The sequence below is a fragment of the Carcharodon carcharias genome, chromosome 15 (genome assembly GCF_017639515.1).
Source record: "Carcharodon carcharias isolate sCarCar2 chromosome 15, sCarCar2.pri, whole genome shotgun sequence".
NCBI classification, from domain to species: Eukaryota; Metazoa; Chordata; class Chondrichthyes; order Lamniformes; family Lamnidae; genus Carcharodon; species Carcharodon carcharias.
In genome coordinates, this window is record NC_054481.1 from 124722558 (window position 1) to 124750010 (window position 27453).

General features: G+C 44.3%; 1 protein-coding gene across 10 annotated transcripts in view; it reads right to left on the minus strand.

Annotated features, from left to right (window-relative positions):
- samd11 (sterile alpha motif domain containing 11) overlaps positions 1–27453 on the minus strand; it is a 236123-nt gene that overhangs the window by 128916 nt on the left and 79754 nt on the right. For 8 of the 10 annotated variants that reach the window (XM_041206650.1, XM_041206651.1, XM_041206649.1 and 5 more), the window contains exon 4: positions 1732–1821. The exons of the other annotated variants lie outside the window; for them this stretch is intronic. In XM_041206650.1, the coding sequence (XP_041062584.1) occupies positions 1732–1821 (90 nt within the window). The remainder of the gene's footprint in view (positions 1–1731; positions 1822–27453) is intronic. 10 annotated transcript variants of the gene reach the window in all.

Below are 27453 nucleotides of genomic sequence, written 5' to 3' on the forward strand. Positions count from 1 at the left end.
AGACGCCAGAATTTCCGATGAGCTCAGTTTTATTTTGGAAGGGATTCGGGAGGACAGACCGGAACACACTGGTATAGCCAAGTCTAGAGGTAGCAAAGGCATGGATGAGGCTTTCGGTAACTGAGCTGGGGAGAGGGCAGAGATGAGCAGCGTTGAGCAGGTGGAGTTTGACAGCCTTGGTGATGGAGCAGATAAGTGGTTGGAAGCTCATTTCAGGGTCGAATACGACAGGAAAGGGGTTACGAGCGGCCTGGTTCAGCCTCACAGGCTGCCACCAGTGTGAGGGCTGCAGTCGGTGGGTGAGGGGATGGAGTTTGTGGCAGGAATCAAAGGCCATGGCTTCAGATTCCCCACCATTTAGTTGGAGCAATTTTCTGCTCATCCACTACGGGGTGCTGGACAAGCCATGTGAAAAGTTAGAGGCAGTGGCGGGACTGAGAGCCGTGGTGGTGAGGTAAAGCTGGGTGTTGTCAGCTTACATACCTTTATCTTTTGTTTGATCTTAGCTTCGTTGACAACAGATTTGCGTCGGCTCTAAAGCTTCAGTAAATAATCAATAATCACACCCAGGTCCTTTTTACCTTCTTGCACTCTGCTAACAGACAACTGTCCCACCACTAAAAACACCTCATCCTATGCTTATATCTTTAACCAATATTTATCTGTCGACATTAAAATCCGTCTAAATTCTTCTGCCATTTTTAACAGATGCATTTCAACATGATTTTTCGCCCCTGTATCAATCCGTGGTACTCTCAGCAAACTTTGTTTTGTCTAGTGGACCTCCTGTGGCATTGCTCATGGAATGCCACAGGATGGATATTCTGGTTTATCCGATTGTCTATGGCATGGGTGATGGGCAATTGGGAAGGTGAAGTTTATGGGTTTCTTGTGGTTGCAACTCTTGTTTACCCAAGCAAGGTTGTTTACCAACACAGGGCCTTATTCTGTGCTGTATAACTCTATGTCTTACTTTCCCCCCACATCTTCTTGGTTGCTTCATTCTGCACCGAAGTACACACTTGAGGTTATTTTTTTTTTGTTTGTTTTTAAAGATCAAGAAGCTAGACATCAAAAAGGTGTTCTACATCTCCGTCAGATCCTTTGTTAAAAAAAAATACATTTTTTTCCATCTTGGGTGGTTTTAAAATTTTTCTGAAACAAAATGTTTTTGACGCGGGCGGCTCTGCCACATGTCATTATATGCAAGCTCCCCTCCAAGCCACTCACCATCCTGACTTGGAAATATATCGGCCGTTCCTTCACTGTCGCTGGCTCAAAGTCCTGGAACTCCCTCCCTAACAGCACTGTGGGTGTACCTACACCACAGGCACTGCAGCGGCTCAACAAAGCGGCTCACCACCAACCTCCCAAGGGCATTTAGGGATGGGCAATAAATGCTGGCCTAGCCAGCGACGCCCACATCCCATGAACGAATAAAAGAAATATCACATAGTGTTAGGCTCACAACACTGGCCAGCAGTGCAATACCTTGACGATGTGGTGGCCATGCATCTCTCTAATATACTACATGTCATTCGGAATATTAAGAAATTCCTGCTAGCCATTTATGGATAGTGGTGCAGATTTGTGTATTCTGGAAACCAAGCTGAGATAAACTCCCTCCCTCCTGCCACAAGAGGGTTAAAGATGGCTCTGGTGTTAGTGGTAGAAAAAGCAATGACACATTTGAAAAAAACTGGATGATTCAAGGGGGTTTAAGTCACTGACCTTTCACCTCTGGGATCTGGGTGCAATTCAAATGCAGTACAGACGGATGGGTTGAAAATCTGCTCTGTCTGCTGGCCATAAGCGTCCAATCTGAAACGAGTTTGATCATTCTCAATGCAGTTCCTAGTGCACATGGGCTACACAATACAGTTACCCCGAACTTGACACTGATGTACATAAGGTTGGCAATAACATTCAGATGACTACTGGTGCAATCGCAAAATGAGGATAGAGAGGGGGGGGCAGGGAGGGGGGTGGTGTTGGTGGCAGGGGGTGGAGGGGGGGGGCGGGGGGGGGGGTGGAGTGCAGGGTCATTGTTGGATACAGAGTAGAGGGAGATTTACTCTACATCCAAAATTGCTTGACACGCAGCAAGTCTAAAATGGGGGGGGGAATAATATTTTGATTCCCTGGGCCCAACCTCCCACACCTTCACAGCACAAAAAAGAAATAATCGCCTCCAGGTGTCTTACAAAGCCTTAGCACAATGGCAGGTGAAATAGCAAAAATAAAGGTGGTGTGATGTCCCACGTGGGTTATAAAACATTTTGGACCTTTAGAGTACATTCTGAACAAATTGGTGTTGATTCTCAATAAACCAGAAACCAAGTAAAATTAGCCTGGTTTGCAAGTGTTCCTAAAGTGGCTGCTAAAGGCTGTTACACAGCAGCTTCATGGCGCTGCACTGTGAAACAATGCAATACTGATTGATCACAATGACAACGCTATTACCATCACAACCATAGCATTCAGGGCTACCCCATAGCATACAGGGCTCGGGGCCAAGTGCTGGGAAATGGGATTAGAATAGATGGGTGCTTGATGGCCGGCACAGATACGATGGGCTGAAGAGCCTGTTTCTGTGCTGTATAACTCTATGAGTCTATCTATTGCCTTTTCAACAGCAAAAAAAGATTGCTGGAAACCCAAAATAAAAACAGAAAATGCTGGAAATACTCAGCAAGTCGGGCAGCATCTGTGGGGAGAAGCAAGAGAACTAGCCTTCCAGATTGATGACTCTTCATCAGAACTCAGGAAAGGTTTTGAGTTATGTGGAAGGGCAGAGGGGGGAGGGGGGGGAAGGAGGACAAAAAAAGGGAAAAGTGATAGGGTGGAGGGCAGGAGAGGCTAAATGGCAAAAAAGGTTACATGGCACAAAAGACAGTGGCATTGGGTATAGTAAAGAAACATAAAGGTCTGTCTGGATGAGGTGTGGATGTCCAAATGCAACATGAAGGAAGAAAGACACAAGAGAAAAATAAACCAGAAACAAGAAACACAAAACTAAATGGAAGCAGAAGACGGAGTTTAACAATCTTAAATCAGAACCTTTGCCTCCATTTTGTGTTTTTTTTTGCTGGTTCATTTTTTTTTCTCTGGTTTATCTTCTCTTCATTGCCTCCTGTTGCATCCAGACGAGTGCTAACCAGCTATTTCTCTTTTGTTCCTTTACCATACCCGTTACCACTTCTTTTGGATCCCCTGGGTCGCTGTCTCATCCTGACACAAGGGCAGAAGGGCGAGGCTGGCTGGGGGACCCTCTGAAATCAGCCACTAAGTTCAGTGGTCGAACAACCCTCAGCCCCCCTCCCTCCTCACGAGCAAGTGGCTCCCCCTAATAATTGGGCGGGTTGCGGGGTGTTGGGGTTGTTGGGGGGTGGGTGGGGGGGGTGAGATCGGTCTTCACCTCCGTTGTGTAGAACACGACAGGGTGCGGCTGAGATTTACTTTTTCAAATCTCGATCTCCGGGGAAATCCAAGGTTATGGGAGCAGGCAGGAAAGTGCCCTTGAAGCCACAGTCAGGACAGTCATGATCTTATTGAAAGGCAGAGCAGGCCCAGTGGGCTGAATGGCCTACTCCTGTTTGCAACTCAGTCTTTTTATAATACATGTACAAAAATGACAAAAACATTTAATAAAATCACTACATACAGAGCACCAAGGAACTACACCAACCAAACCTCCCACCCACCCCCACCTCCCCAACCCCCAGCACTGACTCTCCCCCCTCCCCCAACTTTCCTCCAGGGTTGCTCCCTAAAACAAGACATAATAAGGTAGAGTTCAAGAGGTTAGCCGACAATATTTTGCAGACTCAGACGTTTACAGCACAGGAGGAGGCTATTCGGCCCATCAGATCTGCACCAGTCAACAAAGATCTGACTACACTAATCCCATTTTCTAGTGCTTGGCCCATTGTCCTGGAGGCTATGGCAAACACAAGTGAATGTCTAAATACCACTTAAATGTTATGAGAGTCTCTGACTCAACCACCCTTTCAAGCATTGGGTTCCAGACTCCCACCACCCTCTGGGTGAAAACATTTCTCCTCACCTCCCCTCTTAGCCTTCCACCTTTTACCTCAAATCTATGCCCCCTGGTTATTGACCCCTCTACTAATGGAAAAAGTACCTTCCTATCCACCCTATCTATGCCCCTCATAATCTTATACACCTCTATCAGGTCCCCTCTCAACCTTCGCTGCTCCAAGGAAAACAACCCCAGCCTATCCAATCTTTCCTCATAGCTCAGGCCCTCCAGCCCAGGCAGCATCCTGGTGAATCTCTTCTGCACCCTCTCCAGCGCATTCACATCCTTCCTATAATGTGGTGACCAGAACTGTAGCTAATCTAAGCCAGGTGCTCTCTTTCCTTTCTGAAGTCACAGAAAAAAAATAAATGGTGTCAGAAATTATAAAGTTATGAGCAGACGGAAAAGTTTTTTTTTTAAAACAGTATGTTGGAGGTAGGCGAGTTAAGCAATTACAAAGCACGCGATTCTCTCTAACTTTGGATCTGCACTTAAATATGTAACAAAAAGAGTGCAATTTTCCTGCCCGGTGCATGTCTAATAACAAAAGCTATTTTTCACTTTTAACTCCCGGTTATGAATGGTTTCACTGAGCCAATATTTGTATTCAGTGTTCATAAGAGCGCTCAGGTCTGCTGAAAGCCTTTTGAATGGTAAAACAAGCCCTCCATACACAAGCTCTCACACACCCACACTCTCGGTTAAACAAATACGTGTACTCTATGTCTCTCTCTCTCTCTCTCTCTCACTCTCTCACCCATCCATAAACAGCACTCTCTCTCTCTCACACACACATATTCTCTCGCATACAAACACACAAAAATGCAAGGGCCAAATAACCATGCAACCGTGCAAGATGTCGGAAAGCAGCAGAGTTACTTAGTTAATGAGACCGAATAAAGTTCCAAACCTTGTTCCTGGCCCCATTCCCAGCAAAGGACGTTAGCGCTTAACTAAGGGGGTGAAAGGTTATCAGGGGTAGGTGGGAATGTGGACTTAAGGTTGCAAACAGATCATGGGGAGGCAGTGGCGTAGTGGTATTGTCACTGGGACCCAGGGTAGTGCTCTGGGAACCTGGGTTCAAATTCCATTCCTCAGCAGATGGTTGGATTTGAATTCAATAAAAATTTGGAATTAACAGTCTAATGATGACCACAAAACCATTGCCGATTGTCGTTCAAAACCCTCCTGGTTCACTAATGTCCCTTAAGGGAAGGAAACCTGCTGGCCTACTTGTGACTCCAGACCCACAGCAATGTGGTTGACTCTTAAGTGCCCTCTGAACAAGGGCATTTTAAGGTTGGGCAATAAATGCTGGGCCTACACAGCGATGCTCACATCCTATGACCAAAGAAAAGCCATATTATTATTGAATGGCAGAACAGGCTCAAGTGACCTACTCCTGCTCCTAGTCCGTATGTTTACCGCTCTTCTATTAAACCTCTGCATGCTTACCTTGTACAGGATTCTTCTGCCTTCTTCACACTGCTACGAACATAACAAAAGGACTATGGGGTCCACTCCAGTTGAAAAGTCAGTGTGAGCCCTCCCACAGTAAAGAAACGGCATGAAACTAAGATGGAAACTCCCCTGCTACCCCCGGGGTTTCGGATGGGGGGATCTTCCAAGCCTAAACAGTGAGGCAGCCCGAAACTAGGTTCTTACCTCAGTGGAAACTAAAGCACTGCTATGGTGGTGTGTTGGCGTCAGTGAAATGTGGTGGCACCCACAAGGAAAGACTTGGGCTTTTCTTGCTCATGAGTTTCACACAGCAACAATACTCACTGCCTAATTTCGTCAGTTTACATAAGCACCATTATCAATGAGAGCCGCTCTGCAGTGCTGACAGGGCCAGTTCAGGAGTCAAGAGACTGCCAATGGGCCCACTGAGTGGATAATGGGGCCTCTCGACTGTTAAAACGATCTGATGTTTCATGTGCTAGGTACCAGAAAACCAGACATTATCAAGTTACTGAGCAGGGACCTTGCAGCTAGAGTGCGTGCATTTACTTAATTGATTTAGATACATAACTTAAAACAATTTGTATCCATTAAATGTAAATGAAAGGTATGATTAGTTCAACAAGTGGTACTTGTACGTTGCTTTTCACAAAGTAATGTCCCATAACCTAAGGAAGCAGACAGGTCACAATGTATTTCGCAGGTATCAGTAAAATCGATAAGGCATTTCCACGTGCAAGTTGGGCTGGATAACACACAGGTAGAAGTATCTTTTTAAATTTAACAGAACATACGGCTAATGTTCACAATCGCTTTGTGAAATAAAACATATCGCATTAACGTGCAAGAGTGAAAGAAGATCCGTGCAACTGCTTGGACAAGAGAACCGTCCTATCAGGAGAGATTAAATAGAGTGGGCCAAATTCCCTCGGCTTTAGAAGAATGGGAAGTGATCTTATTGAAATGTATAAAATTCTGGCTTTTAGAGGGTAGTCGCAGAGAGGCTGTTTCCCCCCACCGCTGGAGAGTCTAGGACACGGGGACACAGTCTCAGGGTAAGGAGTCGGCCACTTAGGACTGAGATGGGGAGAGATTTCTTCGCTCAGAGAGTTGTGAATCTTTGGAATTCCCTACCAGAGAGGGTTGTGGATGCTCAGTCACTGTGTATGTTCAAGATGGAGGTAGAGGGATCGGAAATCACGAGACAAGGGCGATGGGGAAAGCATTGGAAAGTGGGAGTTGAGGTCAATGATCAGCCTTAATCTTATTGAATGGCAGAGCAGGCTCGGAGGAGGTGGGGTGGGGTGGGGGGGTGGGGGGTGGTGGGGGGGGGGGGGGGGGGGGGGGGGCGGTGGTGGGGGTGGGGGGGGGGGTGCTGTACTTCTCCTATTTCTTGTGTTCTTAACCAAGGTTAAGGTTGGGTAAGGGCCTCATTGTGTGTGTGTTATTTTATCACCACTCATTGTACAGTGTCTTGCCCCAAACCCTCACATGCCTTTAAGTGAAACCTATTTTTCCAGGCTATCAAGAGATCCAAGTCTGTTGGTGCATCAACAAGACATGCCTTGGGGTTACTCAGCTGCGACAGTGGGGGCTTGGAGTAAAACTTCCTCATGGGGAATACTGGAAAACAATGAGCTCCTTTGATAGCTTGGCGGGTAAAATATTACAATGTGGTGTGTAATCGATCTAATACAGACTAGGGAAAAAAAAATCGCAGGCTCCAACCCATTCCTAGAACCATTGAAAATTTATGGTGCAGAAAGAGACCATTCAGCCAGTCGTGTCTGTGCTCACCTGGGCTATGTTGCCTGATCTAAGGCAGAGTGTTAGAAGGAATGTTAGAACTGACTTTAGTATCTGATTTAGAGATGGCGAGTGAAGAGAATTACTCTGATTTCTTTTTTATTCATTCACGGGATTTGGGCTTCGCTGGCTGGGCCAGCATTTATTACTCATCCCTATTTGCCCTTGAGAAGGTGGTTTTGAGCTGCCTTCTTGTACCGCTGCAGCCCATGTGGTGTAGGTACACACACAGTGCCGTTAGGGAGGGAGTTCCAGGATTTTGACCCAGTGACACTGAAGGAACGGCCGACATATTTCCAAGTCAGGGTGGTGATTGACTTGGAGGGGAACTTCCAGGTGGTGGTGTTCCCTCTATCTACTGCCCTTGTCCTTCTAGATGATAGCGGTCGGGTGTTTGGAAGGGGCTGTTGAAGGAGCCTTGGTGAATTCCTGCAGTGCATCCTGTAGATGGTACACATTGCTGCTACTGTGCATCGGTGGAGGAGGGAGTGAATGTTTGTGGGTCTGGTGCCAATCAAGCGAGCTGCATTGTCCTGGATGGTGTCGAGCTTCTTGAGTGTTGTAGGAGCTGCACTCATCCAGGCAAGTGGGGAGTATTCCATCATACTCCTGACTTGTGCCTTGTAGATGGTGGACAGACTTTGGGGAGTCCGGAGGCGATTTACTCATCACACGATTCCTAGCCTCTGACCTGCTCTTGCAGCTACAGTATTTATACAGCTAGTCCAGTTCAGTTTCTGATCAATGGTAACCTGCAAGGTGTTGCTAGTTGGAGAGGTGATGCTGTAGTAGTATTGTTGTTGGACTAGTAATCCAGAGACCTAGGGTAATACTCTGGGGACCCTGGCTTGAATCCCACCATGGCAGATGGTTTCAAACAGTCAGATTTAAGCCCGGTTGTGTTTTTTTTCCTTCCTGTAAATTTGAATCTTTTATCTTCTCTTAAAAAAACTTAAGATTAAATGAAACTTTATTTGAGAAAAAGTCCTATTAACAAAATCACAAAACATCCTCCTGATTTCTCTAAATGTGACTGGGCCTGAAGAAAATAAACATTTACCCAATTCAACAAGCAAGGCCCAGAAAGCCGCAATGTGGTAGTGCATATGACAAAACAAAAACTGTGACTCTCAGAAAGAATACCCAACATGAAGATGCCTCCTAAGGAAGGAATGGCCAGAGAAACTAAGAAAATTACATTTATATAGTGACTTCTGTGAATACAGGTAATCCCAAAGTTCTGCACAGCAAACAAACTGCTTTGCAACTGGAATCATTAGTTATGTAGGCGTGTGCTGCTGCCAAATTGCACACAGCACGATCCCACAAAAAGCAATGGGATAAATGCCCAGTTAATCTGCATTGTGGTGTTGCTGAGTGAGATATAATCGTTGTCTGTTCAACTGGTGTCATGGGACCTTTTACAGAGCCTCATTTTAACCTCTCCTCCAAAAGGCACTGAGCCTCCACAGCACAGAACTCCCCCGGGTACAACGTGGAAACAGTAGTCTAGATTCTGTGCCCGAGTGCTCGAGCACATGGCGTTCTTTGCCGGGGTGAGGGCATCATATTCTTGTGTAGTCAAGGGTGGGAGAGAATGACGTCTGATGGATTGGTTTTGGCAGGGTCTCCCTCCCAACCTCCAAAACGTTCCGATAGGTGCATATTGACCACCCGTGTGGAAAGAGCAGACACAACTGTCAGGCAAACCGCCAACAGGTTAAAATAGCGACATGAAGGAAAGCTCACCGACGTTAACTCCATAAGAAAGAGTCCAAACATATTTAAAATACAAATAGGACTTTTTCTCAAATAAAGTATCATTTAATCGTAAGTTTTTTTAAGAGAAGATAAAAGATTCAAATTTACAGTAAGGAAAAGAAGCACAACTGGGCTTAAATCTGACTGGTTGATAATCCATGTGGGATGAGACTGGAGTAGCTGGCATGAAAGAACAGGAAACGCCCAGTTCCATTCTGTGCCATCTCCTCTCTGACTTCCCACATGTAAGTAACCCCAGATGTGCCTTGCAACTAAAAGTCTTTGGAATGTAATTCACCAATAAAGTTGTCCTCTAAACTCTTGGATGGATTTTCAAACTGTAAATACGGGACAACCGAAATCTATGTCTTGCCAACTTAATCTTTACTCATGGCTGCTCAAGGATAACTGCCTTCTAAATAATTTTTCCCACCTTGACAACTGTACTACATCATCTTTACACAGTTTCTTTAGTACAGTCTAGGTGCCTGGGAAAACTGCCTCATCAAGTCAACCAGGGTCTTGACACACACACTCATTGTCAATGAGTTATTTCAAAACACGATAATGGGAAGGGAAGGTTCATATAGTTACAATTTTGGGTTTTTTCACTGATGTTTAAACAAATAGACAAATCAATTTAGAGTGCAAACACGAATATTAACCAACTTACATAAAATTCAAATCTTTTTTCCCAGTGTCTGTGAGTTCTGTAAACTACTGATTAATTCATGGAGTGCTGCATATGTTCTACAACTACACTGATATTTTCTTTAGACTTATTTTACTAAAATTTGTTTCTCTATTCTAGTTTCTCCCGAATGTACAATGCAGACACTGGTTGGTTGTCTTCCTTTACTTAGTTAAGCACCTCATGAGCCCAGGAATGCACTGGGTGACTATTTGACTATGGAGGGTGCCACTGCTGTGCACTATCTGCTTTCAACTAACACGTAGATGCATACAAGAGAGTGCTTGCAGAGACAGAGTTGCACAGCAGGCAAGGATAGACATACAGAGTGACACACAGAGACAGAGAAACACACACACACACACATATACACACACACACACACACACACACACACACACACACAGTGGTGACAGCACAGGTACAAATACACAGGTAGAGAGACACGCATGTGAAAACGGTCATACACACAGACAAGCACACATTTTCCATTTGGTTTCACTGGATAAAAAGCATAAACAGAGTTAGTGAAACCAAGCACGACACTACCACCATAATCTCGGGTGTGATTGGCTAAACCAGCACAAAGAAGGGGTCTTCCTACATGGCTTCTGGCTTCACCAAGCAATGCACAAACCACAAGAGTAAATGGGGAGCCAGCATTTCCCATACTAGTAGATACCATAACATAGAAATAAATATAACACCAGGCCTCTGCATATTTCCCAGCTGTTAGGCAATAAACGCAGTCTTTTGTTCAGCTCGCAAAGCGTTAAATAAGGTAAGTGCCTTCAGTTTGTACTCCTTCCTCCAACATCTCTCACCAGTCACTTCCATCCATTTCAGCAGAACAAGACCCCAATTATGGCACAGTTCAAGAAACGAATTATAAGACTCAGCTGTGACAGTCAGCAGCTGGCAAATGCCAACCAATTAAAACAAAGTGTCAGTCAAGAAAACTCGGTCTGCAAGTTAAAAGTGCCGGCAGGGGCCTGACATGGAGGTGAACATATCAGCTTCCCGTCTGCACTGTGTCGGGCATTAGTGTTGGCGCCCTCACCCTGGGCTACAAGAGGAAGGTAGCTTTTCCTAATCTCGCCTGCAAAGATTCTAGGGAAGGACAACAAGGAAGTCAACTGTGATGCCTCCGATGGGGGAAGACAGTGGCATAATGGTAATGTCACTGGGCTATTAATTCAGGGCCCTGGCTAATGTTCATGGCAGCTGGTGGAATTTAAATTCAATTAATAAAATCTAGAATTAAAACCTTGCCTTCGTAATGGTGACCATGAAGCCATCACCAAATGTTGTAAAATCCCATCGGGTTCATTGATGCCCTTTAGGGAGAGAAATCTGCCATCCTTATATCACCAGACCCACAGCAATGTGGCTGATTCTTAACCGCCCTCTGCAATGGCCTAGCAAGCCCACTCAGTTCAAGGGCAATTAGGGACGGGCAACAAATGGTGGCCTTACTCGCATCCCATGAAAGAATGAATATATATTTTTTTAAAGCCTTACATGGGATGGGATGAGGCTCTGAAGGGCTGTTGGCCCCTGAAGAGATACGGGTGATGCCCTTCAAAACCCAGGGGAAAGGCGACTGGAAGGAAAATAAATACACGCGAAGGAAAGTGAAGGTGAGCTTTCCTGTAACGGTTCAGTAACAGGTGTAAGGAAAATGGACATGGATAATGGCACTGCAGAACCACTGGTGCATTCTGATGAGTGGTCTTCACTCAGAACGTTAACTCATCTTTACATATAACAAAGGTCTTCTCTCTATACTCCATGGATTTTTTTTTAAAAATTAGGATTTTCAGTTTATTGCAGTTTTCAATTTCTCTCTATAGCTCTGCTGACTATTCAGTGACCCAACATGCGGAGGGAGGAATGGAGCCTGTATAGCGCCAAGCCAGCGGAAATTGCTGGACAGCCAAAACCATTTTTCACGGGTCAGGCCTGGGTTCAGATACTAAATCGGTGACCTCCCCACACATCTGGAGTGCTGGCAGGAAACTCGCCAATGGGAGGGAGGCAAGGAATCCAAAGGCTCCCCTTCAGAGGTACCAGAGCAGCTGTCCCTTAAAGGGACATAAACTGGGTTTATGGAGGCAGCTGGAGGGACAGTGGGCAAGATGATTTTTGCGGAGTCAGGGAGAGCACTAAGAAAAAGGAGTTATGAAAAACTTACCTGCAGCGTTAACTGAACAGTCGCCAGCGGCCCTTTAATGACTGCTGCTTTACGCAAAATTCCAGTGGGCGGGTTTTGCACTCGGCACACGTGCATAAGATGACGTTAAAATAGCCAACAGCGTCAGAGGGACTCAATTTGCCTCAATTAAAGAGACTGCCGCCAAACTTGCAACGAGCTGACCATCCTCAGGAAGAGTCAATAACTGCTGCACGATGCTGTCGCTCCCATCCCAATGAAAAACAGGGCAGGTAATGAAAGCAAAATCGGTCACCACGTACCCCAAGGAAGCTATTACTGTCGCGTTTTGTTTCGATACATCATATCACTTCGCAATAACAAATCATATCATCATACAGAACATAAAGGAGGCCATTCAGTCCATCATGCCTGTGCCAGCTCTTTGAATTAGCTACGCCAATTAATCCCTCCCCCTTACCCATTCCCCATTTTCCTTTTTATACATTCAAGATCGCAACAGCGCACTGCATTTAAAAACATTCTGCTCATCCCTCCACTAGTTCTTTTGCCAATTGTCTTAAATCTGTCTCTCCTGGTTAATGGTTAATCGACTCCAGAATAGAACCCATGAGTTGGGAGGAGTAAGTGAGAAGTGTGCTTATATCTATTCAGATTTGTCTGCTTGGATTAACAGGAGGGGCTTCATCCAAATTTATATTCATATTTGGTTAGACCTCAGCTAGAGTATTGTTTGGTCAGTTAGCTCAGTTGGCTGGACAGCTGGTTTGCAATGCAATGTGATGCCAACAGCAAGGGTTCAATTCCTGTGCAGCATTTACCAACCCTTCCTGAGGATGGGCAGCTTGGCACAAATTTGGTGGCGGTTTCTTTAATTGAGGCAAACTGAGTTCCTCTGACGCTGTTGGCTATTTTAATGCCATCTTATGTACGTGTGCAAAACCCACCCACTGGAATTTTGCGTAAAGCAGCAGTCTTTAAAGGGCCGCTGCCAGCGAAAGCCGTTTCTCCATATTTACTCTATCAAAACTCCTTATAACTTTGAGCATTCCTATTAAATCTCTCAGTTTCCTTCTTTCTAAAAATAATGCTTTAATCATGGAACTGCTCATTTAGACAATATAGGCACAACGATTGAGAATGTCCATCCCGAGCAAGAAGAAAACGGGTCCCGAGAGCAGAGTAACCGAAGAAACTTATAAAGCGGACGGGTCATTGGACACACATTACCACAATACGTTACAGGATCAATACACTATTAAAAGCTGTGACATGTATTTACCGCTACCTGTGCTCATGACATACGCTGGCGGAATAATGATACTTACACCAGATTGCCCACCTTAGGAACGCACAATGCAGCTGTACATTTACAGTGGAGATGCCTCACTCGGTCAACTGACTAGTTTGCGACAGATACAGACATACAGGGACTAAAATTTGTGTTATGCGCCAGGAACTACCTGCACTTTAGATTCCTGGCAGCAGGTTGTCAGATCCCAGATCTCCATCAGCGTTGCTCTGTTCCCCATGCCGTTATGTGTTTTTATGACCAGCAGCGTTCTCTGATACCATTCATCACACGTGTGGGATTTTACAGTGATCGTTATTGACCTCCTGCAAACCCCTCTTATCGGTGTGCAAGTGATCTGCGTGTTAGGTGTAGGCAGGTGAAATCTCCTGTTGCCGTGCGTTTGGATTTATGAAAGAGGATTGGGGTGGTGGGACAGGGGAGAATTGGGGGCTGGGGTTTTCTTGACTCTTCTGTTACTGAAAAATATGCGTACACATGCAGACAAAAACAACACGTGGGCCCTTTCTTTCACAGAGGTAGCAGGTGTCACTTCCATCTGACAAATTTTATTTTCTATCTGGAAAAGAAAGACTCTGGTCACAAGTTTTGTGACCAAAGAACATTACTTTAATCCAAGCTCTTGTTGTTAGAGTCACTAGAATGTGCGAGTATGAGAGAAAATCTAAAAGTATTTAACAAAAAATCGCAACGTGTCTTTAAAATGATCGGAACGGCGATCTTCTTTCCTTGCCAGACTTGACTATCCTAATACAGTCCTGGATGGCTTCCCACAGTCTACCCTCATAAGCTTGAGCTCATCCAAAACTCTGCTGCCCACGTCCTAACTCACAACAAGCCCTGTTCATCCATCACTTCTGTGCTTGCTAACCTGCACTGGTTCCCAAGTAAGTAATGCCTTCATTTTAAAATTCTCACCCTCCAAGGCCTGGCCCCTCCCTACCTCAGTGATATCCACCAGTTTCACAACTCTGAGATATCTGCCTCCTCCAATTCGACTCTCTTGAGCATCCCCGTTTTTAAATTATTTCGCCACCGGTGACCGTGCCTTCAGTTTACGAGGCCCTAAGCTCTGGGATTCCCTTCCCACGTCTCTCCACCCCTCTTTCCTCCTTTAAGACACTCCTTAAAACCTACTGCTTTGACCAAGCTTTAGCTTGTTTTGTTTTATTAGCAAATTTTGTTTTATAATGCTCCTATGAAGTGCCTTGAGAGGTAAATACAAATAGTTTGTCTGCTATTTTTCCTTGCATTTGTAATCTGCCTAAAAGGTGATATAAAAGATTTTTATCTAAAAAAGATTTTTGCTAAAAGGTTGTCCCAAAGAGAACAAATGCTGGACTTCAGCTCTCAACCTTAACCCACTGACCCCTTTGGAACTGCCCTTTAGTGGATTTTCAACCAGTGTGCGTCTCTAGTCATCACCCCAGAATCCTGAAGATGTGACACTTTCCCAATTCCTGCAGTCTCTCTGGATGACATTCCTCCCCTCCTCCTCCTCCTCCTCCTCCTCCTCCTCCCACCAACTTTACTGGCAACTGGTGCTCAATTGCTTTTGTAGTCTGGGCCCAGCATCGAAACCTGGACTGACGCCGCCTAAACTCATTTCACATACACCTATAGCCACCAGAAGAGACTTCAGGTCCATCAGTCTGGGTCAAATTTGGAGCAAGTCACAACACACATCAGCCAGTACAAAGTGCCGTACAGAGACAAAAATAACCAGCTGCTTTCAAAGGCCAAATCACAAAGATAAACAAAATCACTTACACAAAATTAGTGTAGGTTTAAATAAAGGGCATTGCAAAACACATCCAGCATTGTGAATTATATATTTACAAGCTGAAAATTCAAGTGTTCATCAGCACCTCAGCTCAACTCTGAATTTTCTCACAGAGACATAAATCCCACAGTGAATATTTTAATTTCTCAAACTCTACAATTCTGACCGAAGTACCTACTGCATTAAAAAGAATTTAAATAATATCAAAATGGAGTTGCAGAGCCGACTGTATAAAATTGTGCGTTATTAAAAATGTTCCAAAAGTAAGTTTTTGGGAATCTGATGTGTAATATGCCTTTAAGAAATGTGTAATATGCCTTTAAGAAGAATGTTAAAATGGAGGATCACATGATCTTAGTATCCAATTGCAGAGTAGCGCAGGCTACCTTGGTAGTCAGTAATCAGTCGTGAGTAGTCAAGAGTTAGAGTCTGTAATATAGAGAAAGGGTTTGAGTTGTAAGCACACAAGTGTAACTGCTGAGTTCCTCAGTCAATAATTAGAATGTGTTCTACATAAGAACCGTCTGCTGATCTGCTCTGTCTATGGTGCCAACTCGGCCATCCCAAAACAAACATGCGACCCGGATCTATTACTCCAACTAAACTAGTGACCAGGATCCAACAAACTGACGACGAAGAAAAAGCGAGAAAAAACAAGGACGGACGAGAAAACGAGAAAGAAAAAGCGAGGAAGTAAATCAAGTGAACCGCAATCGGGCTGTACCTCGCACGGTAATTGTGTGTAGAATTTCCGTCCTAATCGTCATAGCAGTCCCCTCGAAGCATATCGCAGTTTGGAAGAGTTGATCCTTTCAATCCAACTGCTGACGATTGGTCTCATTATGTTGAACGCCTCACGTTCTTTTTCCAAGCTAATGACATTGCAGGGGAGGAGAAGAGGCGAGCGATCCTCTTATCCACGTGTGGGAGTAAGATTTATGGATTGATTTGAATTTTGACAGTACCCAGTGCCCCGGATTCAAAAAGATTTGATGACTTGGTGAACCTTGTGAAGAGTCATTGCCAGCCCAAGCCCTCAGTAACAATGCAACGGTTCAAATTTAATTCATGAAATAGAGCCCCAGGGGAGATAGTTGCTTGTTATGTGGCAAGTCTGAAACAGTTAACAGAATATTGCGAGTTTGGTACATTTATAAACGATATGCTTAGAGGTATAATGAAGATATGATTCAGAAAAGATTACTGTCTGAAACAAATCTGGATTTTCAGAAGGTGCTAGAATAGCACTCGTCATGGAAAGTGCAGTGAGGGACTCGAAAGCCATACAAGGAGTGCAAAATGGCACTGTCCTCCACTTTGGGTGGGGAGCCCCAGCCAAAAAGGACGTGAAAATGTACAGCTCTGATAAGAAGCTTGAAGCAGCCACAGCTTACAGACAAATAAAAAGAAATGACTTAGCAGCGAAAACATGGAATAATGGCAACAGAGGTGGAAGCAGCCAACTTTGCAATTAATGGAAGTTTAAAAAAATCAGATGTTTTTACTGTTTTAGAAACAGACACCTCATGAGACATTGCAAGGATAGAATCAGACAGACTTTCAATTAAAAGAAAAAACCCTGCGAGATCCTGAAGTAACAGATTCAGATATTTATTCATTGTATAATTTAAAGATAGGAAGAACAGAACCGATCTACGTAACAGTGAGGGTGAATGATTGACCTATCAGAATGAAGGTGGACACAGGCACTTCCACTAAGGTAATAATTGAGCATAGCTTTAAATGCCTTAATTATGGGGAATATAAACTAAATTTGGAAGAAACAGATGCCAAATTGAAAACTTACATGGGAGAAGACATCAAAATCAAGGCATAAGCAGAGTTATGTACAGTATGGAAGTCAATCAGTAAAATTATCCTTGATGGTGGTAGCTGGTGAGTGGATGAAACTGGGTGAAATAAATTAAATTGTGTTGGGCTGAGATCTTCCAGCTGAGACGACCTGAGCTGCTACAAAAATCCGCCTCAGTTTTCTAAGATGAACTCGAGAAGATCCAGGGGCTACAAGCAAAAATTCACGCAGATCCAGATGCTACTCCCCGATTTATGAAGGCAAGACCAGTACCTTATGCAATGCGGGAAAAGGTAGACACCGAATTGGACAGATTAGAGAAACTGGGGAGTTATACAACCTGTGCAGTTCCCAGAATGGGCAGCACCAATAGTCCCCATACTTAAACTCGACCAAAGCATTCGAATTTGTGGAGACTGAAAATTGACTATTAATAAAGTGGCTAAATTGGACAGATACCCTATACCAAAAATTGAAGACCTGTATGCTAAGCTGACAGGTGGAACTGCCTACCCGAAGCTTGATATGAGTCATGTTTATCAAGTTAGAGAAGGCCTCCCAGAAATTTATCACAATTAATACACACAAAGGGTTGTACCAGTATACCCATTTGCCTTTTGGTGTATCCTCAGCTTGTGCCATATTCCGGAGAACAATGGAAAGTTTACTGCAAGGACTGCCCCACGTTGTAGTTTCTTTGCATGATGTTCTGGTGACAAGGCTCACTGAAAAGAAGCATTTGGCAAACTTGGTAGAAGTTTTGAAACGTTTCTCACAGGTGGGAGTGCGTTTAAAAAAAGAAAAAAAGTGCATGTTCCAAGCGAAAGAGGTAATCTATTTAGGGCACAGGGTAGATTCACAGGGCCTCCACCTGGTTAAAGAAAAAGTGAGAGCCATTAGAGAGGCACCTGCACCAAGGAACACCTCCCAGCTCAAACCATTCTTGGGGATATCAATTACTATGGATGCTTTTTGTCTAATTTGTTGACAGAACTGGCACTCCTGTATTACCTACTCAAGTAAAAACCAATATTGGTCTTGGCAAACACCACAGAAAGAAGCTTTCACAAAAGTGAAATAAATAGCTGTTGCACTCATCTACCCTATTAGTACATTTTGACCAATGGAAAGAATTAGTTTTGACATGTGATGCATTTCCCTATGGAATGGGAGCAGTGCTCTCCTATCGAATGGACATTGGCTCAGAATGGCCTATTGAATATGTATCAAGAATGCTCATCACAGTGGAAAAGGGATACTCCCAGATTGAAAAAGGCGGCCCTGTCAATCATCTTTGGTGTCAAGAAGTTTCACCAGTTTGTACACGGTTGTCACTTTACTATCATTTCAGACCATAAGCCTTTGCTAGGGTTGTTCAGCGAGGACAAGGTTATACCACCCAAAGCCTCAGCAAGAATACAGAGGTGGACATTGATTCTGGCAGTGTATGAGTATGCTTTCATCCACAGGCCTGGAAATTAGATTGCAAATGCTGATGCACTTAGTCATTTGCCTTTGAAAGAAAACAATGAGGTTATTCCAGTTCCTCAAGAACTCATCTCAATATTGAACTTCTTAGATTCATCACCGGTATGTGCTAGACAGATTAGAGACTGGACAAGTCGAGACCCGGTTTTATCTAAAGTACGAGAACAAGTTCTTCACGGTTGGTCACAAGAACGTAAGTCTGTTGAAGTGAAACTATATTTTCATAGAAGATATGAGATAACCAGCCAGGGTGGTATCATTGTGGGGAGCTAGAGTGATTGTTCCTCCAAAAGGGCAAAAGCCTTTGTTAACCGAATTACACAGTGCACATCCAGGTATTTCCTGAAAGAAGACCATAGCACGCAGATATCTATTGCGGCCTGGGGTGGATGGATAAATAGAGAGCTTAGTGAGAAGCTGTATGCAGTGTCAGCAAGCGCAAAAGTTACCTCCAGCAGCTCTGTTAAACCCATCCGAGTGGCCAAGAAGGCCATGGGTGCGATTACATATTGACTACGTGGGACCTTTTATGAGAACTAATGTTTCTCCTTATTGTTGATGCTCACTCAAAATGGATGGACATATATGAAGTGAAGTTACCAACATCTTCTGCTACAACTGACAAGCTAGGTCAAAGTTTCGCCACTAACGGACTATCAGAAGTGGTCGTAGCAGATAACAGCACTACATTTATGAGCGCTGATGTTCAACGGTTTATCAGCATCAATGGTATCAGTCATGCAAAAACTTCACCTTACCACCCTTCATCAAATGGACCGGCCGAGAAGCAGCTCAAACATTCAAAACTGGCACGAAGAAATGCACTGGAGACTCCACAGCGACCAAGCTCGCACATTTTCTTTTCCATGAGAGGACCACCCCTCACCCAACAACTTGTGTCACACCTGGGGAATTGTTGATGAAACGCCATCTCAGAATGAGATTGAGCTTAATAATGCTGAATTTAGCGGGGGGAGGGCGGGGGAAGGTTGAAAGGAGTCAGGGAAGTCAGAAAACTGGACATGGCTGGCATAGTCGTGACAGGAAGCTTACCAGAGGAGAGATGGTATACGCGAAAAATTTTGGCGAAGGATCCAAGTGATTACCAGATGAAATAAGTGCAGTGACTGGACCTCTTTCTCACCATGTGAAAGTGAAAGACCGAGTCATACGGAGACATATAGGTCATATAAGGAGGAGAGAAACAAAGGATCAGGAAATGATTCCTCCAGTGTTCACGACTGCGTCAAAGTCTCCTACTGAAATAACTCAACTGAGTACAGGTGTGTCTGAAGATTCAGCTGTACCTGTAAGAGTTGAGGAAACAGAGTTGCAGGTGCCCACCGAAGAGCCTGATTTTCGGACAACACCAGAAAAGGAGGCTCCTGACAAAGCATCTGAAGCTGTAGAGCTGAGATGTTCTACATGCTTAGGGAAACCCCCAGAAGGCCTGAATTTGTAAATTATTTGATATTTTGAGAAAAATTGTAATTGTAACTGTGAAATGTATTTCTGAGTAAAGGCGGAGGGATGTGGTAATCTGATGTGTAATACACCTTTAAAAAGAATGTTATAATGGAGGATCACATGATCTTAGTAACCAATAGCAGAGTAATGCAGGCTATCTTAGTAGTCAGTAGTTAGTAGTCTAAAGTTAGAGTCTGTAGTATAGAGACAGGGTTCAAGTTGTAAGCACACAAGTGTAGCTGCTGAGTTTCTTTGTAAATAAATAGAATGTGTTCTACATAAGAACTGTCTGCTGATCTACTCTGTCGATGTTACCAATTCAGCCATCCCAAAACAAGCGTATGACCCGGATCCATTAGTCCAACTAAACTAGTGACCAGGATCCAACATAAGTTGTTATGTAGGGTGTTGGCAGTTAGCACTGTCTTGGACAACCAACATCACTAAAAATCCTTGGCTTGCTGCATTGTTCCAGTGAAGCTCAACGCAAACTGGAGGAATAGCACCTTATCTTCCGACTAGGCACTTTACAGCCTTCTGGACTGAATATTGAATTCAACAACTTTAGATCTTGAACTCCCTCCTCCATCCCCACCCCCCTTTCCATTTCTTCCCCCTCCCTTTTGTTTTTTCCAATAATTTATATAGATTTTTCTTTTCCCATCTATTTCCATTATTTTTAAATCTATACCTTTTATGCCCTTTTAGTCTTATTTCACCCCACCCCCACTAGAGCTATCTGTACCTTGAGTGTCCTGCCATCCATTCTTAATTAGTACATTCTTTTAGATAATATCACCACCTTCAACACCTCTGTGTTCTTTTATCTGTGACATCTTTTGATTATCTGCTCCTATCATTGCTTGCTTGTCCCTACAACCACACCCCCCCCCCGACTTCTCTTCACCACCCCCCCCCCACCCCCACCGCCCCACCTTAAACCAGCTTATATTTCATCCCTCTCCTATTTTTACTTAGTTCTGTTGAAGGGTCATGAGGACTCGAAACGTCAACTTTGTTCTTCTCCGTCAATGCTGCCAGACCTGCTGAGTTTTTCCAGGTATTTCTGTTTGTGTCTTTTATCACTAAAAAGATTGTCTGCCCATCATCTCACTGGTGTTTGTGGGAGCTTACTGTGTGCAAATTGACTGCTGTGTTTCCTACATTACAACAGTGAATACACTGAAGTACTTCATTGGTTTCTAAGAGCTTTGGGGTGTCCTGAGGTTGTGAACAAGGTTATAAAACTGCAAGATGTTTCCTTTTTTCTTTCTCAACCAACACAATGACAGCAATTGATATTTATGCTGCGCATTTAACATAATGAAACGTATGAAAGCGCTTCACAGGAATATTATGAAACTGAGTGTGTCACCGAGCAACATAAGGCGATATTAGGTCAGATGCCCAAATGTTTGGTCTAAGAGATAGGTTTTGAGAAATGTCTTGAAGGAGGAAAGCGAGGTAGACCGTCAGCGAAGGCCCAGATTATCCATCCCGTTGCCATTTGGGATCAGTCGCTGTGTGGACTGTCTGCCACGATTCCCTACAGGAAAACAACTGCTTTACAAAGTTACTCCTTGCACACGGAGTGCTTTGGGACAATCCAGAGAGATGTGATAAGGCACTATATAAATGGAAGTCTTTTTACTTTTCCGTCCTCTCCAAAGCAATACATGGGGGAAATGGCAATAAAGGGTTTTCGGGGCAGGGTAGGTAGAGGTCCTTATAGTGGGAGGAGATCTGTATGGAAGGCGTAAATGAGTTAGGCCAAATGGCCTGTGCTGCAGCTTCTATATCATTCAATATTTTGATTCACAACACAAAAAAACGTGCATGTTTGTACACACACATCATCACACTTTCCATGCATAAACTACTACACATGAGCCGAGCAGTTCATCTTTTGAAGTCGATACACTCTTGGACACCGCTCACGTTTCACTGTAATGACATTTCAGCAGTACAAATAGCGATTTTGCTTTGCTGAGTTGACCCAGAGCCTTTGCACCCTCAGTTTTTCTTCCGCAGATCAAATCTGGAGGCTGCTCGGCGCCTTTACATTTTTACTTGCGGGTTTCCCCTTTGGTTTTAGGAATCAAATTATCTGCGATTTACGGCTATTAGTTCTATAACCCCCCCCCACGTATAATCCTCACAGGCCGACTGACTCTCTGAAAAGTACAGGGCACCCATCCACCTATTCAAATGTAAAATGATACGTCTTCATCATGTAATGTGAAATAAATTTATTACCGCCACCACTTACAACAGCAAAGGTATTTACTAGATTGACTGAAAAAGGTAAAAGGCAGTATAACTGGATCATATTTCCTTCAGCATTCAATGCCCTTAATATAATGCCACTCACAATCTGCCACCTTTCACACATTTTAATTCTGTCTCCGTGTGGAACAGGCTAGTAAAATGGGTTTAAAAACTCTCTCTCTTGGAGTCAAATTGCCAGCATCAAACAGTAAATCGCTTTAAGTCAGGCACACAATTAGATTGCACAGCACATAGTCAAATCCACCCCTTCTATGTACAAATCTGACACATGAAAAATCCCGGCTTTCATAGGATCAAGGACTGATAGCAATTTGCAGATGGAAGGAGGCCATTCAGTCCATTGTGTCCATGCTGGCTGACAAGCAGCCACTTTCCAGCTCATGGTCTGAGGCCCTATACGGCAACATCAAGTATCCAGGTACTTTTTAAAGGTTGTGAGGGTTTCAAACCATTTAGCAAACCACTTTCTATCTCTAATTCCATTTGTACAGAAGTAAAGAGCTCAATTTTTCACTCGCATCTAAAAGAATTTCTTTCCCTCGTCACCACCTCTCCTGAAGCCTTGCTGGGATATATTTCCCTCCAGTGATTCCCAGGCAAAGCTGGACATTGTACCCGTGCAAGGAAATCAGCCACTTGCAAATCAATTCCTGCCCCCATGCAACATCCACATTCATTCAATTTCCAGCTTGGGATGGAGGTGTGGGGGGGGGGTGGGTGTTGGCGTCACTGGATAATATTTGGAGACCAGCACCCTCACAAGTTGCCCCCGCCCCAGCACAGACACGTTGAAGCCAGCGTACAGAGTCTATCTCGGCTCTGGCTGAGCTAAACCCAGTTTCGGCATCAGATAGATCCAGACTCTCTCTGACCCACATGACTCAGTTACTCATGGTGTTAACCCACTGAGCCATCAGTGGAGCATCTGAAGTCTGCTTCTAAGTGAAAAATCTATGCAAGAATCTTCAGCTATTGTACTCCTCGAATGAACCTGTTAAATCGAAGAGGCAGGGACATATTCCATTTCAAACAGTGTGGCGTTTAAGGGGCCTGACTGCTCCTTTTACATAGCACTGCTAGCCCGGAATAAGACAAAACACAAGGGCAGTATGCATGCAAAGAAATACTTGAAAGCTGCAATACAGAAACAAGCGATTTGGCCCTCCAGATTATTCTTCACAAAAACAAATAGTTTCCATCATACTTCCCAGCCCCTACTCCCATAGGGAATCGCAGAATAGTACAATGCAAGAGGAGGCCATTCAGTCCTTCACGTCTGTGCCAGCTCTTTAAACAAGCAATCTAGTTAAGGCCCGCTCACCAGCTCTTTCCCCTACCCCCTGAAATTTTTTCTCCTTTGACTATTTATTCAATTCCCTTTGGAAAGTTACCACGGAATTTGTTTTCACTGCCCAGTCAAGCGCTACATTGCGAGTGGTAACTGCTTGATGCATTAAAAACGTTTCTCCTCATGTCGCCTCCGGTTCTTTTGCCAATCACCTTAAAACTGGGATGTCCGGTTATCAACCCTGCAGCCAATGGAAACAGTTTCTCTTTATTTACTCCAGCAAAATCCTTCATGAGCACAAACACCTCTAATAAATTTCCTCTTAGCCTTATCTGCCCGAAGGAGAACAACCTTAGCACAGGATGTCCCATAGTCACTTTTCCTCAATCATCTAACCTTGAATGTTTTTATTTATTCTTTCATGGGATATGGGCATCGCCAGCATTTATTGCCCTTCCCTAAATGCACTTGAGCTAATTGGTTTACAAGGTCATTTCAGCATTGCTGTGGGTCTGGAGTCACATGTGGGTGCATGTGCACTAGTGAACCAATCAATGATAGCTTCATGGTCACCATTACCAAATTTTTTATTCCAAATTAGCTGCTGTAGTGAGATTTGAACCAGTGTCCTCAGAGCAGTAGCCAGAGCCTCTGGATTATTAGTCCAGTGACATCACCACTCTGCCACCATCTCTCCACAATGTTGACACAGTTTCTGCTTTAAGCAGTAACCCTGAAAGTGAATTCCGCAGTTTCACAGCTCTGTGAAATTTCTCCTGCTCTCTGTCCTAAATCTTTTACACCAACATTACATCTATGGCCTCTTGTTTTAAACCCCCTCCAACCCACTGTGAAGTCTGATTCTGGCCCATTTCATTTTTTCATAATTTGCATAATTCTATTATATCTCCCCCCCACCCCCCCACCCGCCCCCACCACCACCCCCACCCCCCCCCCCCAACCCCCCCACTCACCCCGCACCCTACCTCCCCAAATCCTCGGACATCTGTGCAGTTCTAACAAAACAAGATTCACTTTTTCTAGTCCTTCTCCATATTTGCATTTACATGCAGTATCCCTGTGAATCTATGTTGCACCTGCTCTCCGAAGCCTCAATACCCTTCCTATCGCGTGAGCACCAGTATTGAACGCAGCACTTGAGCTGAGATCTTATAGGCTGATCATTTCCTCTTGGCTGCTGTCAACTTCATTAAAAAAAAAGATGTATGGAACATTTACTTGCACATTAAAAACAACAAAAACGTAGGATGTTGGCATTCTGAATTCCTGTAAGTGATAACTGGATGGCCCAATATAAAAAGGCAGAATCAGTTTCTGAAGATTAGTGGGTATAGTCTTTTTAAAAGAAAGCTTTATTAGGCAGGTAAATGTTTCTTTTAGTCGGTGTTTGGTCTTCACTAACGCTCATGACTGTGCTAAGAGATCACACAAAACTAGTGAAACCAGAAAATGGAATAAAGCAAAGAGGCAACAATCTACCCATACGCCTCCTTAACGGACAAAGGCTGCATTCTCTGAGGACCGAAACCCAGTTTATAAAAAGATGAGTGAAAGCACGTGAAGGCTTACAAAGTCACGGATGTCAAAGCTTCACCACAGACATGTTATGCCGGCCTAACCAACATAGGATTTACCATTGAGGTTTAGGCAATGGAGACACAAGGTCGGGTTGCCCTAAAGTATCGTGAACTGACCTATCTTTTTTTTTTAAACAAAAGAATAAACTGCTTGACAAATGAACGGGATTTATAACAACAAAATTTAATTCTAAACTCAGGGAAATGAAGAAGTGAACTTTTAACTCTCCGTTATTCTCAGGCTTTTATCCGCTGGAGTTTAGAAGAGTAAGAGGCGACTTTGATTGAAACACACAAGATCCTGAGGGCTCTTGACAGGGTGGATGTGGAGAGGGTGCTTCCAATTGTGGGAGAATCTAGAACTAAGGGTCACTGTTTAAAAATAAGGGGGTCCCCCATTTAAAACAGAAATGAGGAGAAATGTTTTCACTCAGAGGGCTGTGAGTCTTTGGAACTCTTTACCTGAAAAGGTGGTGGAAGCAGAGTCTTTGAATATTTTTAAAGCAGAGGTGGATAGATTCTTGGCAAGCAAGGGGGTGAAAGGTTATCACAGATAGGGGGGGGGCTGCAGATTTCAGTACACTATCAGGCCAGCCATGATCTTATTAAATGGCGGAGCAGGCTTGAGGGGTTGAATGGCCTACTCCTGCTCCTTGTTCACATGTTCGTAACAAAAGTTAATTATTTTACTGATATGGAGAGAGGAAGCTACTTGGAGTAAGAATTTGAGCTGAGATGATTGAGCTCAGTCAGCCAGCCAGCCAGCCAGCTAGCTTGGTTTTATAACTACACTCAGTGTCTATCTGAAATCAAATACGCTAGCAGCCATTTTGTGCATAAGGTCACAGAAACAACAATGAGATAGATGACTGATTTCTCTTCTGGTCGTGGGAGGAGTCAGAACATGAGAAGTCCCCACTGTTCTTCAAATAGTGCCTTGGGATCTTCATCATCAACCTGAACGGGCAGATGTATAAAATAATTCAACCAAAGGGCAGCACCGTTTGCATTGAAACATGCCCTCAGCGCTGCACTGGAATAATCCTGCAGCGCTGCACTGGAATAATCCTGGAGCTGGAGCGCTGCATTGGAATAATCCTGGAACGCTGCACTGGAATAATCCTGGAGCTGGAGCGCTGCACTGGAATAATCCTGGAGCTGGAGCGCTACACTGGAATAATCCTGGAGCTGGAGTGCTGTCCTGGAAATAATCCTGGAGCTGGAGCGCTGCACTGGAATAATCCTGGAGCTGGAGTGCTACACTGGAATAATCCTGCAGTAGGAGCCCTATACTGGAATAATCCCGGAGTAGGAGTGCTGCACTGCAATAATCCCGGAGTAGGAGCGCTGCACTGCAATAATCCTGGAGTAGGAGCGCTGCCCTGGAATAATCCTGGAGTAGGAGCCCTACACTGGAATAATCCTGGAGTAGGAGCGCTGCACTGCAATAATCCTGGAGTAGGAGCGCTGCACTGCAATAATCCTGGAGTAGGAACACTGCACTGGAATAATCCTGGAGTAGGAGCGCTGCACTGCAATAATCCTGGAGTAGGAGCGCTGCACTGCAATAATCCTGGAGTAGGAGCGCTGCACTGCAATAATCCTGGAGTAGGAGCGCTGCACTGCAATAATCCTGGAGTAGGAGCGCTACACTGGAATAATCCTGGAGTAGGGCTCAAGTCTTAGCTGAGAGGGACTTAAGGCCATAACCTTCTGATTCAAAGGCAAGAGTGTTACTATCTGAGTCAAGTGAAGAGTGAGAGAAATAACCTTTCATGTCAAATTTGACCGTCCCTCATCTGTACTGGTGAACAGCGGATAACCTGAGAGGAAAGAGAAACAGGCTCTGTCTCTCTTTGGAAGGACTGTCTGAGGTAGTAGGATTGGTAGTGCTGAGGGATGATAAGAAATTAAGCTGGATTTCTTTTTTGAACTCTTATCAAAGATAACAGTGGATTCCTAAAAAAAAACCCAAAAGATTAGCAGCTCAGTCATCAAACCTCCAAAATGACTTCCATTAGGTCCAAACTATTTTTCCAAGGAAAAAGGGATGTTTTCAAGTGAGCTGATATTAATGTGTCAGATGCAAACCTGTAAAAGTTTTCTCCCCCGCAACCCCCACCCCCCAACCACCACCTCCCCCCTCCCCCCCACTGCCCCCCATCCACCTTGGAATGTGCTTTTTGTAAGCAGCCAGAACATTTGCCTACCAATGGCCAAGGTCATACTGAAGAGGTCTCCAGGCTCAGGAGGACACTGCATCACAGAGGGACGGCCAAATACGGGTAGCTGACCCCTTATCTGGTGTCCCAAAATCCCAGAAGGACCCAAAAGCCAGCAACTTGAAATTGGCATACAAACCCTTTTATTCTTTATCTGATTCTCCTCGTTCTGTGATATTTTGTTACCTTGGTTGCAGGACAGGCTCTGCTGTATCTCTCCCTCAGGCTGTTCGCTTCTTCTCAGGAAACATAGCTGACA